The following is a 17,644-nucleotide window of genomic DNA, read 5'->3' as shown; positions in this document are numbered from 1 at the left end:
AAAATTGAAACCAGTTGTGCTATGAGGCATCCAAATAAATATTTCTTCTTCTGTGTCCTATTCACCCTGCACAATGTGGCAGTCTGCCAGGTAATAAGCTGTTTTGACAGCAATTTGGCGAGAACCTGACAGGCAATCTCCAAATAATTATACTTAGCATTTTATATTTTCAATGCAAATATTAACTAATTTTCACAACTAAATAGGCAGGTAATCTAACCTCCATTTTGTGGATGGGAAAACAGAATCAGAGCAGTCCAACTAGCAGAAGGCCACACAGCAAGTCAGGTGCAAACTTTGGATTAGAACCAAGGACTCCTGGCCCACGGTGCCATGCTAACTTCAAGCTTCTTCATATTTGCAAATTTAAACTTTATAATGTGTTGTTTAATGTTAATATCTGTTCTCATTTGCTATTCAAAAACAGTATATGACGACAATCATTGTAATTCAAGGACAAAGGTAACAACATAGATACATGCTTATGAGTGTTTGTGAGGAGCCCATACCAGCTGCAGGTTCACTTTGCCCTAACAAGACTTCTGTTTGATACAGTTGTGTTCTGGTCATTCAGATTTCTGAGGAGCCCCATTCAGATAGCACAGTGAGTCCCTAAATCAAACTATGCAGCCAGCTACCTGGGCTAAACCAGAATTAATTAAAAAATTTCAACTGCAAACCATTGTGGTGTTACATTTGTCTACAAAAATATATTTGAGCCTCAAAACTCTTTTAAAACATTAGATCAGCTGGCAAATGTTGCCGTTTTAAACAGTTTTCATTTCAAAGGCTATTGTTTTGGATCAGTTTATTATTTAGTGCTTAAAATGTGCAAAGAGCTATGCACGTATTATTTAGTTCTTAGATTAATATCCTCTATAAGGTAGGTATGTACTATTATCCACATGTACAGGTGAAGCACAGAGATTTTTTGGTGCCTTTACCACATGGACCTGCCACGTGGACCTGCTTGCTCTGCTCTAAGATTGACACTGAGAGTGAAATATGTGTAGAATAGCCTTTGCTTATCATGCAGCATAACTGGGTAACCTCTCAGCTGCTGCAAGTAGCAAAAATGCCATATTGGTTTCGCATAATGAATCAGACGAGTGGATGGCAGACTGTTCTCTGTCATACCACAGATTATGCTAGGTACTCTACAATATCGCCCCACCCCACCCTCAAATTGTAGTGCTAGCTTACAGATGAGAAAGGGTATGATTTTCAAAAGCCTGCAGATATGTCTATTCTACAGTCAAATGTATGATTGCAGCATGGATAGGTATACCCAAAATAGCTTTAATCTAGCTAGAAAGAACGGCTAAAAGTAGCAGTGAAGCTGCAGTGGCATGAGCTAGGAATGTGAGTACATAGGGGTGCCAGGTGGGCTTGTACAGCACATGCCACTGCAGCTTCACTGCTGTTTTTAGTTGTGGTAGCTAGATTAAAGCTAGTGTGAGTATGTCTGCCCGAGCTGCACTCATACCTTCAATTGCTGCATAGATGTAATGTAACCCAAGTCACGGCGGAGCGTAGGTCCAATTGACTTTCAGTGAGACTTGTGCTCCTAAATTACTTAGGCCAGGTTTGCTCTAAAAACTTAGGTTGACCCAGCTACGTCTTTCAGGGGTGCATAAAATCCAAACCCCTGAGCAATGTAGTTAAGCCAACCAGAGTGAGGCTATGGCTACATTAGCGCTTCAAAGCGCTGCCGCGGCAGCGCTCCCGCGGCAGCGCTTTGAAGCGCTAAGTGTAGTCAAAGCCCCAGCGCTGGGAGAAAGCTCTCCCAGCGCTGTCCGTACTCCAGCTCCCTGTGGGGAATAACGGACAGCGCTGGGAGCCGCGCTCCCAGCGCTGGGGCTTTGACTACACTGGCGCTTTGTAGCGCCGCAATTTGCAGCGCTGCAGAGGGTGTTTTTTCACACCCTGCTGCAGCGCTGCAAATTTGCAAGTGTAGCCATACCCTGAGTGTCCACACTGAAGCACTGCAGTTGTGCTGCTGTAGCAGTTTAAGCCTTAGGCTTCCTTGAAAATCCCACCCAAAACGTAGTGGAAGGTGGGGGGAAGGACTGCTACACACACACACACAGTGTTCAGGACAATGGTTTGCATAGATGATGATTTTAAAATATATATATTTATTAGAGACAGAAGGACATGAAGTGAGAAATTCACCATTAATTTATTGAGAAAGCTGAAGAAGGGAGAGGAAAGTAGACCAGTGGTCCCCAACGTGGTGCCCGTGGTTGCCATGGCGCCCGCCAAGGCATTTATGTGTGCCCGCCTAGTACCCAGCAGGGGAAAGAACCCACGGCCCTGTGCCTGCCGGGGACAGAGAACTCAGGCTGCAGGTGCAGTGTTCTCTGTTCCCGGCAGGTGCGAGGCCTGCCTAGCGCCCAGGAGGGGAGAGAAGCTCGGCCCCATGCCTGCCAGGGACAGAGAACTCCGGGGCTGCAGGCTGTGGGCGCCGGTGTTCTCGGTCCCTGGCAGGCGCGGGACCCGCCTAGTGTCCAGCAGAGGAGAGAATCCGGGGCCCCATGCCTGCTGGGGACAGAGTACTCCGGGGCTGCAGGCGCCAGTGTTCGCTTTTCTCCGGCTTCTCTCTTGATTCATATGTTATGTAATATTAAATATGATTTTTTTTATTATTTAATGTACAAATACAAAATAAGTCTTGAAAAATTGTTGGTGCCCGCCACGCTCTTCTGAAAACATGAATGTGCTACTGGCCACAAAAAGGTTGGGGACCACTGAAGTAGACAGATCTTTATTCAGCAATAACTACAGTGGGAACCTGGGTCAGTATTAGCTTTCTGTGTGGCATTCTGATGATTTGCAAAGGATGGGGGAAGGAAAGGAAGAGTTTGGGTTTTGTGAATTTGCTTCCTTATAATCTATAGAGAAGACCTGAACAATTTAAAAGCTTTTTTTTTTGCTTTGTTTTTTGTATTTTTTTTAACTTTAAAATAGGAGTAGAACAAAGTAAGGGAAACAAATCTCATCTCACCCCCTTCACCCACGCATACAGTAAATAATTCAAACACAGCCAGAGAACAGCCATAAAATAAAAAGAAGCAAAAGTTTTGACCTTTTCTCTAAAACTTGCTACAGATTTATATTGAGGGGGAGAGAATTCCAGAGTCACCGGCTCGCTGGAAAAGGCCCTGACTCAGCAATTCCAATCCTGCTAACCTGCTACCACCAGAAGAATAACAGTAACTCTCTAAAGTATATTGGCTTGCTGGCTTAAATCTGTAAGATTGAGTGCACAATTTTGCCTGCACCCAAATTACAAGGAAGGCAAGACACTTGCAAAAGTCAAGGATTTGCATGCATACATATCTTACTGCATGTACAACCCTGATTTGTACACATGCGGACAGGATTTTTGCAGGCACAACTCAGGTGCTCTCACACACATTTTTAAAAATTTAGGCCATGTTATCTGATACTTAAAAGTAAAACCGTGAAAAGCTTATTGTCCAGCAATAAGCATCTGGTGCAATATACACCACTGCTATGAAGTTACATATGACACTCTCCATGAATATCACTTTATACTTAATGTTTGTTTAAAAACAGAAAATCCCCAGAGGTTCCTAATTCATTATGTTTCTCTTAAAATTTGAACTAGTTCATACTATGATCGTTTCCAGACAGTTACTTATTTAATGGTTAATATTCCTTCTCAAAGGTATGTCTGCATAGGACTGTATTGATTATCACTTAACTTGAGGTAGTTAACACCTAAATCAAGGCTGGTCTGGCATTCCCCAGGCTACAAAAGTTTGATTTACTCTAGGAATCAGCCTAATGAAGAGGGTGTCATTCAACTTTTTCTGGAGGGCAGCAGTGTTGTCTGGGATTGCCCAAATATGATCAGCCATTTTATAGTCCTGAGTGGTTTTTCTGTGATATTTAGCTCTTTGGGGAAATAATATTACTCCCTGTGCAAATTAAGAGCTAGATTTTTTTTTTTGTCCACTCCTTTGGCTTCTTAATTGCCAGTTATCCTCTTGGGGTAAAGAGCAGGGTAGACCTTTAATGTGGGATAAACAAGCTTTCTCTTCTAATCAGCTGTTTTCCACTTTAATGGCTGCATTTGAAACAAATCTTACCTTTTATTAGATGGTGGGAAGTTAAGAAAGGGGTATGATAGGACCATTGTTCATCCTGTATTGGTTGAAAAACTATGCAAAAATCTCTTAAATGCGGCCAAGTAGCACTTCAAGTGCTATACAAACAGGTTTGAATTTAATTATCTGAAGTCTGTTATGTTAATGAATCTGGGAAGTTCATATGAAATCCAGCTTGGAGTGACTGAAGGAAACTCTAAACTCTGCTTCATAAAAGGAGTGGCTGCAGTGAATGCTTAGCAAAAATCTGGAGAAGGCCCTTGCTCAGCATACATAACTCTTTTCGGTGATGGTCGAGCCATGTTGGTCTCAGGATATTAGAGAGGTGAGGTGGGTGATGAAAGAGACACGCTTTCTAGCTGCACTGTCTTTCAAGTCTCTCAACAACAGAAGTTACCTCACCCACCTTGTCTCTCTAATAATGCTTTTCAGTCATTCAGTGGAAAGGTCCCTTGTCATATAGCAATAAGACGTTGCTGGAGGTAGGGTGGGAGGGAATCTTATCCGGTGAATAAGCAGAATTTTGCTGCATAAAGGCAAATGTTATGCAAAATTCAGAAATATTCCATTCATATTTTCTTTTCCTCCAAATGTGTAAAAGCCCAGCAAATGTGATTCAGGTCAGTTATATTAGCTAGTGTAGTCTTGTGCTGCTGTCCTAGCCATCTGCTGGCTGGCTAAGATTGCCCTCCTGCCTCCCCATGACCACCTGGTTGAAATACAAATGACACAGGAAAACTGCTTTACCACTTCCTTGATGACTGCTTCTGCAATACTTGTGTGATGTTATGCAAAGCAGCAGCATTTGTTACAAAGGAGGGGGAAGAACGTGAGGCAGCTCTAGTCTGCACATAGTTTTTACATCATGTGTCTGATATGTTATTCATCAAAGGAGTGCTTAAAAATCTTTGTTGCTAAGGGGCTCGGTATTCAAGATCAGAAAACACGTGGGCAGACCGGAAGAGATTGTGATCTGTTTCTGTAGAAAAGGCATATCCCCTCTTCCCAGTTTCAGTAAAATGATAATCTGGGCCATGTCTTGATAGGCAGACAGGTTGTGTTTTTAATTGTGTTAGCTCAGTCAGATTATTTTAACATGACTGAAAAGCCCTGTTAAGGTGCAGGTGCTAGCCATGTTTCAACCTGGGCTCTTCCTGGGCTACAACCCAGCCAGTCAACACAACTTGCCTGCATTCTAATAGGACTTTTCAGTCACATCAGGCTAACTCGACTGAGCTCACGTGGTTGAAGAAATACCCGTTTAAGTCAGTGAACTGTTCTGCTGTAAAATGAGAGGTTTCAGAGTAGCAGCCGTGTTAGTCTGTATCCACAAAAAAGAACAGGAGTACTTGTGGCACCTTAGAGACTAACAAATTTATTTGAGCATAAGCTTTCATGGGCTACAGCCCACTTCATCAGATGCATGCAGTGGAAAATACAGTAGGAAGATATATATATACACAGAGAACATGAAACAATGGGTGTTACCAGACACACTCTAACGAGAGTGATCAGTTAAGGTGAGCTATCACCTGCAGGGCTTACAGGCAGCCTCCCAACCTGAAGCAAATACCAGCAACCACAGACCACACAACAAAAACACTAACCCAGGAACCTATCCTTGCAGCAAAGCCCGTTGCAAACTCTGTCCACATATCTATTCAGGGGACACCATCATAGGACCTAATCACATCAGCCACACTATCAGAGGCTCGTTCATCTGCACATCTACCAATATGATATATGCCATCATGTGCCAGTAATGTCCCTCTGCCATGTACATTGGCCAAACCGGACAGTCTCTACATAAAAGAATAAATGGACACAAATCAGACGTCAAGAATTATAACATTCAAAAACCAGTTGGAGAACACTTCAATCTCCCTGGTCACTCGATTACAGACCTAAAAGTCGCAACATTACAACAAAAAAACTTCAAAACCAGACTCCAACGAGAGACTGCTGAATTGGAATTAATTTGCAAAATGGACACCATTAAATTAGGCTTGAATAAAGACTGGGAGTGTATGGGTCATTATACAAAGTAAAACTATTTCCCCATGTTTATTCTCCCCCCACCCCCACGTTCCTCACAACTTCTTGTCAACTGCTGCAAATGGACCATTTTGCGTACTACTACAAAAAGTTTTTTTTCTCTCCAGCTGGTAATAGCTCACCTTAACTGATCACTCTCATTAGCGTGTGTATGGTAACACCCATTGTTTCATGTTCTCTGTGTGTATAATATATATATATATATATATATAATCTTCCTACTGTATTTTCCACTGCATGCATCCGATGAAGTGGGCTGTAGCCCACCAAAGCTTATGCTCAAATAAATTTGTTAGTCTCTAAGGTGCCACAAGTACTCCTGTTCTTTTTGTAAAATGAGAGTAAAATCTGGCCCATAATCTCTGACCAGCAAAAAGTTAACTAGAAGGATTTAATGATCTGAGCTGGGTATTATTTTGCATATCTGCATTCTCTACCCCCTACCTTTGTTGTAGAATTAAGTTGTGCTCTCACTAATGCAGGAATGGTTGTTGTTGTACTGTGTGCTCGCTCCCTCGGTACATACATGACTGTTCAAATGTAATTTCAGTCCCTGTTTGCAGCCTCTGAACAGCTGCCAGCAAGGAGTATGGAATTATGGGAAGTTTCTTTCTTCACCACCTACAACAGGTGTCTTTGTCAGCACACCTCATATACAGATACTATCTGCAAACACTGAGTCACCATGACTGAGAGAAATGTGAATGCAGGAAGAACTGCTTTCAGTGCCAGCAAGTGTTGCTATAAGAAAAACCTGAAGCCATGAAGCAGAAGAGAACATACGTGAAGAAGTTCCCAGTACAATTTACAGCACTTCGGAAAATATAAGAAGATTTTAGAATACAAGGTATGAGCTATCTGCTGGACTCCTTGATACACGAATTGTTTACTGGATATCACTCTAATTTTTTAATCTGAATTACCTCTACTGAGGGAAACAAGTACAAGAAATATTATAAGACAACCTCATCTAAACAAAGCAGAAATCTACAGCACAAAAGCTGCATTGCAGATAAATTTCAAGTGAAAATATTTTTCTTTCTCCTGCAAGGGTTAAACATGATCAGAAACTGTCTTAATCTCAAGGATTTCACCTCAAACGCCTCATTTTTGTTTGCCATAAGCCTATTAGAACACTCTTCTGTTTCCTAGCAATAACATGTAATTTTTTTCCTCCCCTATTTAAGCAAAAGAGATGTTGGTTTTTAATCCTGAACACTACAGCTGTCGCTCAAGTTTCCTATTCAAATGCAAATAGCACGTGGTGCTATTTAAATACGCATGTAATCTTTGAAAGATACTTCAGGAAAAACAGGAAAAAGAGAAGAGCAATGTTGATCTTATCCTGTTTGTTCTGGAAAGCAAGCGTGTGACAATATGCTACTGGCAATTCGGACTGGAAATCTCTGTAAGGTTTGCAGTATCCAGCATTCACTCTGATTTGGGAAAAACACCCAACTGAATCCATTTACATTTCTTGCACAGGTCGGAGTTTTCATTGCTGGAACAACATGTTACCAGAGAGGGTAAAAATGTAATAGATGGGGCTAAATAGAAGCACAGCCGATATAATTTTAGTGGGTGTTCATTTGGCAGTGATTACTTTTCCTTGTAAAACTGAGCTTAAAGGAGTTTTTCTCAGAGGATGTGTTTTATTTCTTTAAAACAATTCATACTTTTCTGTAGAACTGTATTTTCATTTATAGTTTGATGACTTTCAATTTCTTTATCATTTTCCAAACTATTTTTTTTCTGTTTTGGCAGTTTTTCTTTGTCATATGGATGTTTAAACAAATGATTTGACAAGACTGATTCTCCGGGAAGCAACCAACAGGGCTACTGTACACTGTCTGTCTGAGACCCTATCACTTTTGTAATTAAAAGCAATAGAAGTCCTGAATATTTCATGCTAAGGACAATCAAGCCTGGGAAAAATAATGTGGATTTCTATTGGTTTTCTTTTGCTTGAAAATGTATATTTCCTTTTTAGAGTATAGATAGTTTAGATAAAAGATTCTTGATTTTTTCATCATATTCTTCTCTTTTTGAGGTGACCGTTTTACTCTCTGGGTTACAAAAGGAAACTAACATCTGTTCAATCTCCACCATAGCTGGGACTCTTTCTTGCTTGTAATTTGATATCGTTGCTGTAGCAGCCCTACTTATGCTTTAATTTTAGTACAAGTTTTCCAAAAAACCCTAAATGACACAAACAACCACCTAAAACTGTGCAGAAGAAAGTGACTACTTTTTCAAGTATTTCCGAGGACAGATTTATAAACTTGTGAAAAATTCCATGGAGGGCATACAAGAGGTCATTTATACACTCCTTTCCTTTGAATCTGCAGAATAAGCATAAAACAAGAATTCAGTAGAAAACCAAACTCCCCCAACAAGAAGAATCATCTGCCTGTGGATAAATATTGGACTTAAAGAGTGAATCATTACAAAGAACTTTGGGATGAACAGAGAGAATTAAATAGTTTCCTAGGATTTGAGATAACTTCAGTAAATTACTTTTCTGCTTTCTCTGACAATGTGAGCAGGCGTTTATAATACACATTTCCTGTAAAGATAAGAGGACCCCCGCCCCACACACACACCTCAAGAAACAAACTACATACAGGAGCTGCTTTGGTTGGCTGGGGTTTTTCTTGTGATACTCCACCCACTCTAGCTTCTTCAGGTGGGTGTGGGCGACCATCACCCACAAAGAACTGAGATAAAGTTCATTGTTGGATAGTGAACCTGCTGCTGCTGCTGCTAAGGGCTGGGAGCTTGCTGACAAAATGATGGAAGAAATCTCCATAGTGGTGGCCTACAATTCCCATATTTTTAGCCAGCTGCATGATGAAGATTTTCTGGCCAGTCTGGTGGCAATCAGCAAACCCAAATCTGTGGTAGGTGTTGCTGTTGTGATTGTGAACTCTTGTTCACAGGTTGTTGATCCTTTTACTGTAACATGTGATGGTTATATTCCTACAGGAGAGGAGCCCTTTCATTGAAAGCAATACAGTTCTTAAAAAATATATAAATCTCTCTGTGATTTGTTTATATGTACTGAGAAATAGCATACATAGTAATAATAATGATAATAGTAATTTGCAGTAATAATTTCAACATTCATATTGAGTTAATGTCTTTCTCAGAGACTGAGGTGAAGAGAGGAGGAAGTGCTCAGTAAAAAAGCTAGTTTTGTGGTGTGTATAATATATACGTTTTTTGTGTAATTTTGATTTGAACTTTTATGGTTCTCAAGTGTTTTGAGCTCTCTGAAAGAAGTAAAAATGAGACTGGAACTAATTCCAAAGTATTTTTCTCCTAAAAACAGAGCAAGTGCTAAATAACCTCAACACTTCTAGCATGTCCGTTAAAGACTCAAAGCCAGATTCTCAGCTGGTGTAAACCAACATAGTTCCTGTGAATCTGAGCTGTGAATTTGGCCCACATGATGGTTCATAGACTTCACACTCATTTTATAGGAATTGTTCTTATATATCCTATTTTAAAATCAATATAGCATCTATGCAAACTTTTTAGTTAAAATACAGCACCAAATTACTGTTCTAAAGCATATTAGAGACCTGTATGTACATTATAAGCATAGTATGGTCATGATCCTGCATTGGGATCTGTTGTTGTGGATATGTGGGGTACCACTGAAGTTAACAGCTTTGTCTTCAATACCAACAAAAAAAATAAAAATAAAAGGCGCGATAAGTCAAGCATTAGCTATCCTGCTGTAAAATCTTAGTCCAGACAAGATACAGGGAGCTTTTACTGTGCTGTAATTAGGTGAACTCAACTGCTGGTTGGAGGTATAGGGTTGACCTCACCTAGCTTTGTCAAAGTAAAAGCCCTCTGCACCTTGTCTCCTCTAGGATTTTCAAAGAATGCCCAAAGTTGAGCTCCCAATTCCACATTTTTTAGAGTCAGATTCTGTGAATGACTTCATGCAAGGGTCTGCCGGCATTGAGTCATTGGTGAGATCGAGGGTTTAGAAAATACAAACCTGATTTTTCAGAAATGTTGAGCTTAACTTTTTATTGACAGGTGCAGATGCTAAGCATCACTAAACATCAGGCTTCTTATCTAGGAGCCTATGTTTAGGCACCCTGTTTGCAATTTTTGGTCACTGTGTGTATACTATCTGTGTAAGTAAGTATCAGAGGGAGAGAATTTATTTAGGAAACAGGGCCTGGATTCCTCCATATGTGGCAGATCTATAATCTTCATAAGAGGAAAAATATGCCATATCCATGTATTTTAAAAATACATTAAATTCACGACTACTTTAGTTTCCCTCCCCACCAGTGGAAATTGCAATTTATGTGCAAATGACCTCTCTTCATTACACCTGATTAGGACTCCAAAGCTAAGCCAGTTTCCTTAGATTTTGTCCAGTCACATTCATTCTGGTGCCATTTTTCTTCCTTGCCATTAGGTCTTGTCTAGACTAAGATTTAAGATATGTTGAAACATATTAGCTAACGTTAGGGTGACCAGATGCCCCGATTTTATAGGGACAGTTCCTATATTTAGGGCTTTGTCTTATATAGGCACTTATTTCTCCCCCCCCCCCCCCCAACCCGTCCTGATTTTTCACACTTGCTATCTGATCACTCTAGTTCAATAGCTCTCAACCTTTCCAGACTACTGTGCCCCTTTCAAGAGTCTGATTTCTCTTGTGTACCCCCAAGTTTCACCTCACTTAAAAACTACTTGCTTACAAAATCAGACGTAAAAATACAAAAGTGTCACAGCACACTAGTACTGAAAAATTGCTGACTTTCTCATTTTTACCATATAATTATAAAATAAATCAATTGGAATATAAATAGCGTACTAACATTTCAGTGTAGTGTATAGAGAGTATAAACTAGTCATTGTCTGTATGGAATTTTAGTTTGTACTGACTTCGCTAGGGGTTTTTATGTAGCCTGTTGTAAAACTAGGTATATATCTAGATGAATTGATGTACCCTCTGGAAGACCTCTATGTACCCCGAGGGGTACGTGTACCCCTGGTCGAGAACCACTGCCCTAGCTAACATGTTTGAAAAGTCTACTGTCAACAAGACACTTCATTCTTTAACATGTGCTAAGCTTGGTTGAGTAAAAGCCAAAGCACCTCCTAAGCTTTCACATGACCAGCTTAGCACGTTACAGGCTGTGTGCCTTGTCTACACTGGGCTTTTAAAATGTGTTAGCTAACATGTTCTAACTGCACACCATTCAATCTTAGTCTAGACAAAGCCCTCCTCCCTGTCTTAGGCAATTGCTATAACAGCAACTGTCTTCCTGATCAACAACACAGAATAAGATCTTTCTCTAAGGACTAGACTACCCTGGCAATGCTAAAGCGCTGCCACGGCAGCGCTTTAATGTGCCTTGTGTGGTTGCAGCCACCTCCATGAGGGACGCGGCTCCCAGCGCTGGGGCACAGTCTACACTGGCGCTTTACAGCGCTGCAACTTGCTGCGCTAAGGGGTCTGTTTTTTTCAAACCCCTGAGCGAGAAAGTTGCAGCGCTGTTAATTGCTAGTGTAGACAAGCCTAAGACAACTAGCACTGCTGTAAATTGGCTAGCAGAAGCACCGTTAGAGCAGTTGGTTGTCATGTGCATAGCTATACTTGGGTTCTCAAACTCTGTCATGCTCTTGAGTTTCACCAGCCCAGAACCAAGAATATTTTCCTGAGTGCTGAATTGCTTCCATGCTAGTAGGCTATTTCGCATGAATCATTTAGATAAAATTTTTGTGGTAAGAAACACTGCATCTGAGCCCAAGCCTACAGTTTAATTACTTGGGAAGTTTCGCTAACATGGATCTAGCAATTGCATCCATGCTTTGTACAGATTCAGAGAAGTTCAGAGACAACACCTTGTGCACAGTTTAGTCTGGATTTTCTACATTTGTTCCCCTTGCCAGATGTGAGTCACTAGTGCTGAGTGAAGAATTGATCTAGAGGAGGAATTGATGTCAGACATTCTGAGTTACAGCCTTGACTGATTCTACCACTTTCTCTCTCTGTATGATAAAATAACACTGTGGTCACTTTTTTTTGCTCATCTGTGAAATGGAAATAGTACCTCGCAGTATATTGCGATCTTTGGATGAAATACACTGTAGAAGGACAAAGTATTATTATCACTATATTATTTATTTTAACATAACAGAACATATGTGCTTATCAAGTGTACAGGGTTTGGTTCTGAAGCACAGGTTGCTGCATGTGTTTCAGCACACTGGCCAAATCCTTAGCTACAGGTTTTCATCTCTGCTATTAGTGGAGGGACTGCAAAATGCAGACACTTGACACTTCTGAAGTTGGTTAATTTTTAGTCATGTCAGGCTCCATTTTGATGATATAAGGCAAAGACAGTAAATTGCGAGTATTTCTGCTAGTGATTTCAATCAGCCTTAAAATACATTTAACTGTCTCATATTGGACTGAACAGCACGTGATTTTGGGATGAAGTTAAATAGCAAATCCTGTTGAGTCTGCTTTGGTCACTTGTACCAGATAGCCCCACAAGACGGGTTTGCTACATTGAACAAGATTCTGCAGAAGTGGTTTGTAGGGATTTGCCTTTGGAAATGGTTACAAGTTTGTTTGCTTCTAAACTAACTTACCATTTAAAAGAAAGCAACATTAAATTCTTCTACTGTCAGACATAACAATTTACCTGTGGAGTTAATTGTACCCCTCCGTGGGAGTAAGGTTCCTCTTACAGTTTCGTCTGCTTCTTCCTCTTTAATGCCAGGCTTTGCCTTTGCACAGAAGTGACCAGGTGTTCTGGCTCAGACTGCTGCTTGCCCACCGCCCCCATAGCCTGTCCCCAGGTGCAGATCCCTGGACTTCTCATGAGCCCTCTCCAGGGAAAAGGAAGAATGCTGCTGTGAAGGTGGTTTATCCCCCATTCCATGTAGGGAGGGGGAAGGTCAATGGAGGGAGAAATCCCAAAGTTACAAACTAACCCAATGTGGTTTATCTGAACTCCAGTGCCTCACAAAGCTTCCAGCAAAGGTTTGTTCTGTGACTTCCTTCCCCTTTCCAGTCTCACTTTTGGATTGGGGTAAAGTACATCAGATTATGAGTTTCTAGTGTTGGCATCTTGCATGACTTTATCACGAGACTAGCGATACTTGGTGATTTTCTTAAAGCGCCAGCTTCAGGATTCATGCAATTACATGAGAATTTCAGCTTTCTTTTTTTTTTTTTCTCCCAGAGAGAACTTGTGGAGAAAAGCTTGAAAACATGAACTTTAAAGCTCCAGCATTGGAAAGCAAATAAAAAGATTCCAAAATACATTATTTTTTTAAATCTCATGATATTTTAAGACAATCTCATGATTTTGGAGGCCTGAGTCATGATTTTTGAATGTGCAGGGTTGGCAGAACTAGTTTCATTCTAATTCCTCTTGTTCAATAAGTCCTCCCGTAAGTGTGTGACATGCAGGAGTACTAGTAAGACAGTCATCTGACATGGGTCAGGGTCACAAAAGGTTAATGCCAAGTAAAAATAACAAACACAGACTTTTGCTATAGGTCCCAGTGCCAAGATATACAGGAGGGAATCAGCCTAGCCTTTGAGTTGCCAAATTAGCATAAGACTATGGGGCCACAGACTGTTGTCTAAGGCCAGCTTTACTTAACCTTCTGGTGCTGTTGAGTTCTAATCACTGTAACAGTAAGGATCTTGCATGAGCCCTCCGCAAGAGGGGAAACCACGCCCGCACTACCATTCAGTTTCAGCTATTTCCCAGCTCACATCCATTTCAGCCACAGTTTCCACAGAAAACGGAACAACTTTTCTTTTGCCTCAGAAAAATACTAGTGAGTTAAGTGGGATTACAGTACTTATCGTATAAAGAAATCTCTCTAAGGCATTGGCAATGTCTTAGTGTTTGTACAGCACCTAACACACTGAGGTCCAGCCATAGGTTCTGGAACCAGAGACGCTGGGGGTACTGCCGTACCCCCTGGCTTGAAGTGGTTTCCATTATATACACGTTTGGTTCAATGGATCTCAGCCACCCCACTATAAAAATTATTCCAGCGTCTCTGGGTCCAGCTTCTAATTGGGACCTTTGGGCAGTCCCACAATACAAATAATAAATAACTGAATACACAAAGTGCCAAATACGTGGAAGATTTCAGATAAGCTCTTCTTAAATTACATTCCAAAACCATCACTATGAGAGCAATACTTCTGTTTGTTTTTCATGCTGAAAGTTTATCATATATTGTAAATAACATATTTTACTATACTGCAGTTACATAGCTATTATTACCGTGTAGTAAATTAAAAAGAGGTTTATGGGCCTCATTTTCCACTTGTGTAGTCACACTTGTGCAAAGTGAGTGTAAAATGCTATTGTTAAGATGTAGTAGTGTTTTATACCTGTTTTGCACTGGTGTAAATACCTACGGCAGGTGCAAGGCAATGGAGAATCAGTTGCATAGGTTGCTAAATAAAAAGATATGAGGAAAAGAGCAAAATATTTTGAGCAAACAACAAGCATAAGGCTGGAATGCATCTCTTTCTTTTAATTCAGTGTCATTAAAGGGGAACGATGACTATTTGGAACCATTGTGCACTTAATATTCTGAATTTGACAGAAACAAATCAAAGTTGGTCATTGTGCAGGTTGTACCATAACTGAGTGGTTTTACTCTAGGGAATTTTAATTCTCAGTTTAGCTGCAGAAAACTTGGATCAAAGAGGTTTAACTGGTATAATCCAATGTAATCCAGCGTTCAGGTAAATTCCATTGGAAAGCTTTAGTCGTATTTTCATTTGACTGCCTGTTCTATTGTTTTGCGCCTCTTTTGGGAGGATTTATTCATTTCATAGAACTCATTTGTTGTTAGCCACTAGCCAACACCATCATAATGGTTTTCATGGACACTCTCTCCAAGCAAACAATGCAGCGTAAAAGGCTATTTTTAAAATATATGCTGCAAATGCTCTTTTTGACCCTCAGGCTTTTTCTACCCAGAGTGTGTAAGAATAATGGTGCTGTGGCGTTATAGGGCTCAGCTTTTTCTGCCAGTATATTTTGTATGTGCAGCAACCTAAGTAAAACTGATTTCTGAATAAATCACATGGAACCAAAATTTACACTAATCAGGTTATAGCCAACATTTTGGGGTACCTACTGCAGATCAAGTTCGAGGACAGCCACACCAAGTGAGGGAGTTAGCCTGTTACAGATGGGGTTAATATACATCCCAGTTAGGTGGGTGTCCTGGTATTGAGACCTGTTTTGTTGAAATTGGGACTTTCATTCTGAATTTAGTGAAGTCCCATAATATTTAGTCATCTGTGTTGGCCTGTCTCCTATACGGATAGCTGCTATGTTGTGGGCCTTAGCTCATTTGTAAAGTTGCTCTGCAAAGGAAAAATGTTGATTGTGCCCTTTTTATTCTTCTTTCATTCCTTCTCCCCGCACCCATCACCAAAAAAATTTTTTTTTCCAGCCTTTTTTTTAATATTAGCAGTATCAAGAGTGTCAAGGTTTATCTCCACTGTGGCGGTGGTGGTTGTTTTCTGAGGCCTTCTAGGAGGACTAGAAAAATGGAGTGGGAGTTTTCTGAAGGGGAAGGTTATTGAAATTTTTAGAGCGCTTCTCTCCTAGGTGCTTTTCATGAGCTTGTGTTAAACTGGTGTTTTTAAAAAAACAAACAAAAAAAAAACGTTCTGTTTCTCTCTGTCCCCCCATCTTCTCCCCACTCCCTGGCCACCCAATTGCTCAGAATTTAATCTTCTGACTTCTGTGATTTCATAAACCAATCACCATCCCTCTGTTTCTTAAACACACCCTATGACAGACTTCACCCAATCTCTTTAACTGCCAAGACTCTTCTCCAGAGTGCAAACTCCTTGACCCAATCTGACCTTTCCATCCACCAAATACTTCCCTGTTACCATCTCCCGTGATGGTCTCCAACATACCACATAGGCTATGTCTACACTTTGGAATTTTCCTAGTAATTCCACTAGTACTGACAGCTGTTCTGGGATGAGCCCTCATTTGGACAAGGCTCCAGTGGCTTCCCTTTTAGTTAAGGATTGATTGATGTACATTAGGGCTCCCACAGTTCGTACTGGGATTTTATTTATTTTAAGACCTTGTCTGCACACAAAAGTTGCACTCCTTTAACTTAAAGTGGTACAGTCCCCCTAGTGTGGACACAGTTATACAGTACTGGTATAAATCCTGTATGAAAAGACTGTAATAGTTACACTGGTCCAAAAACTGTGTAGACCTGGCTTTAAATACCCTAATATAGACAAAGCCTGAAAGAAGCAAACATAGGCCTCATGTTTTCTTTGTTCTCTATTTGTTCTTTCTCAATTATCTACTCCTGGAGAGGCCACAGCGATGTGTGAGATAGATACTTCATCTGAGAGATTCTGTTAAACATTCACAAATATATTCACATGTTACTTGCACCCTCTGAATCCACCTGTGACAAGGGAGGCCTTGTATTTATTTGTTGGATAGATTTCAGGGGAATAATTAACCTATCCACTGGAGGCTGGTTAGATTATTTGGTTTGAGTAAGGTGCTAATGTTGTATTTACATATACTATTTTACGATCATTGTGATGCCAGTGGTGTTAACCATGTAACCATGATGACACAACACTTTTCCCTTAACAGCATCACAAAGAACGTCAACTGCACAGAGAGAACCTGTGAAATTTAGATCCTTTTGTTATGTACAGAGGCCTCAAGCCTATCATGAACTCTACCACGCACAAACCCATTGACTTCAGTGGGGTTCTCTGAGTGTAGGGGTGTGCCTGTATGGAGCTAATTAAAGGATTGGGGCCAAAGTCACTGGATGCTATAGAAAGACTTCAGCTTATTTCGTTGTTCAGTAGCTTACCTTTTTATTTCAGAGTCTTTGAAAGTGAAAATATTTTCACTTATTATGATTTCTTTGGCTATTTATTTATTTTTTTAATTGAGTAACTGTTGCTCATGAAAGGTACTGTACTGACAGCCTCTGGGATTAAACAGTCTAAACATAATTCCTTTCCCTTCTCAAATTAATCATATTTAGATTCTTTGCTGATTTCCATTTATCTAGAGAAACTGGTATAGCATACACAGTGGCAGTGCAGATCATCCCATGTACACTGCCAGTGCCTCAACCCTAATGTGAAGATCTCTAAGGGCCAAAGGGGGAGTTAATTCTCCAGCAACCATTCAGTTCTTGGCCTCTCTCCTGGGACTGACAACAAGGAAATAATTGTGATGCAGACACCTGTCTAGTAAAATTTTCAGAAATGTTTGCATATGCATGTATATTTAATGCCAGTCATGGAACTGGGAAATAGTGGATAAGCATATGTTTTCCATAATACTCACGTACATGTAGGTGGTAAATAGTGTGACAGTTGCCAGTGTATATTTTGCTTTCACCACTGACTTACCTGT

The 17,644-nt window shown here is 40.5% G+C and overlaps 1 protein-coding gene across 5 annotated transcripts in view; it reads left to right on the top strand.

Moving 5' to 3' along the window:
• RABGAP1L (RAB GTPase activating protein 1 like) overlaps positions 1–17,644 on the top strand; it is a 541,073-nt gene that overhangs the window by 482,318 nt on the left and 41,111 nt on the right. Inside the window, exon 1 of one of the 5 annotated variants that reach the window (XM_045026102.1) lies at positions 8,966–9,091. The exons of the other annotated variants lie outside the window; for them this stretch is intronic. Coding sequence (XP_044882037.1) covers positions 8,981–9,091 — 111 coding nt within the window. The 5' untranslated portion in view covers positions 8,966–8,980. Of the gene's footprint in view, positions 1–8,965; positions 9,092–17,644 lie in introns of those variants that run through there. 5 annotated transcript variants of the gene reach the window in all.

This window comes from Mauremys mutica, chromosome 8 (assembly GCF_020497125.1).
Source record: "Mauremys mutica isolate MM-2020 ecotype Southern chromosome 8, ASM2049712v1, whole genome shotgun sequence".
NCBI lineage: Eukaryota > Metazoa > Chordata > Testudines > Geoemydidae > Mauremys > Mauremys mutica.
Note: the sequence above shows the minus strand (reverse complement) of the source record. Positions and strands in the feature narration are given on the sequence as shown.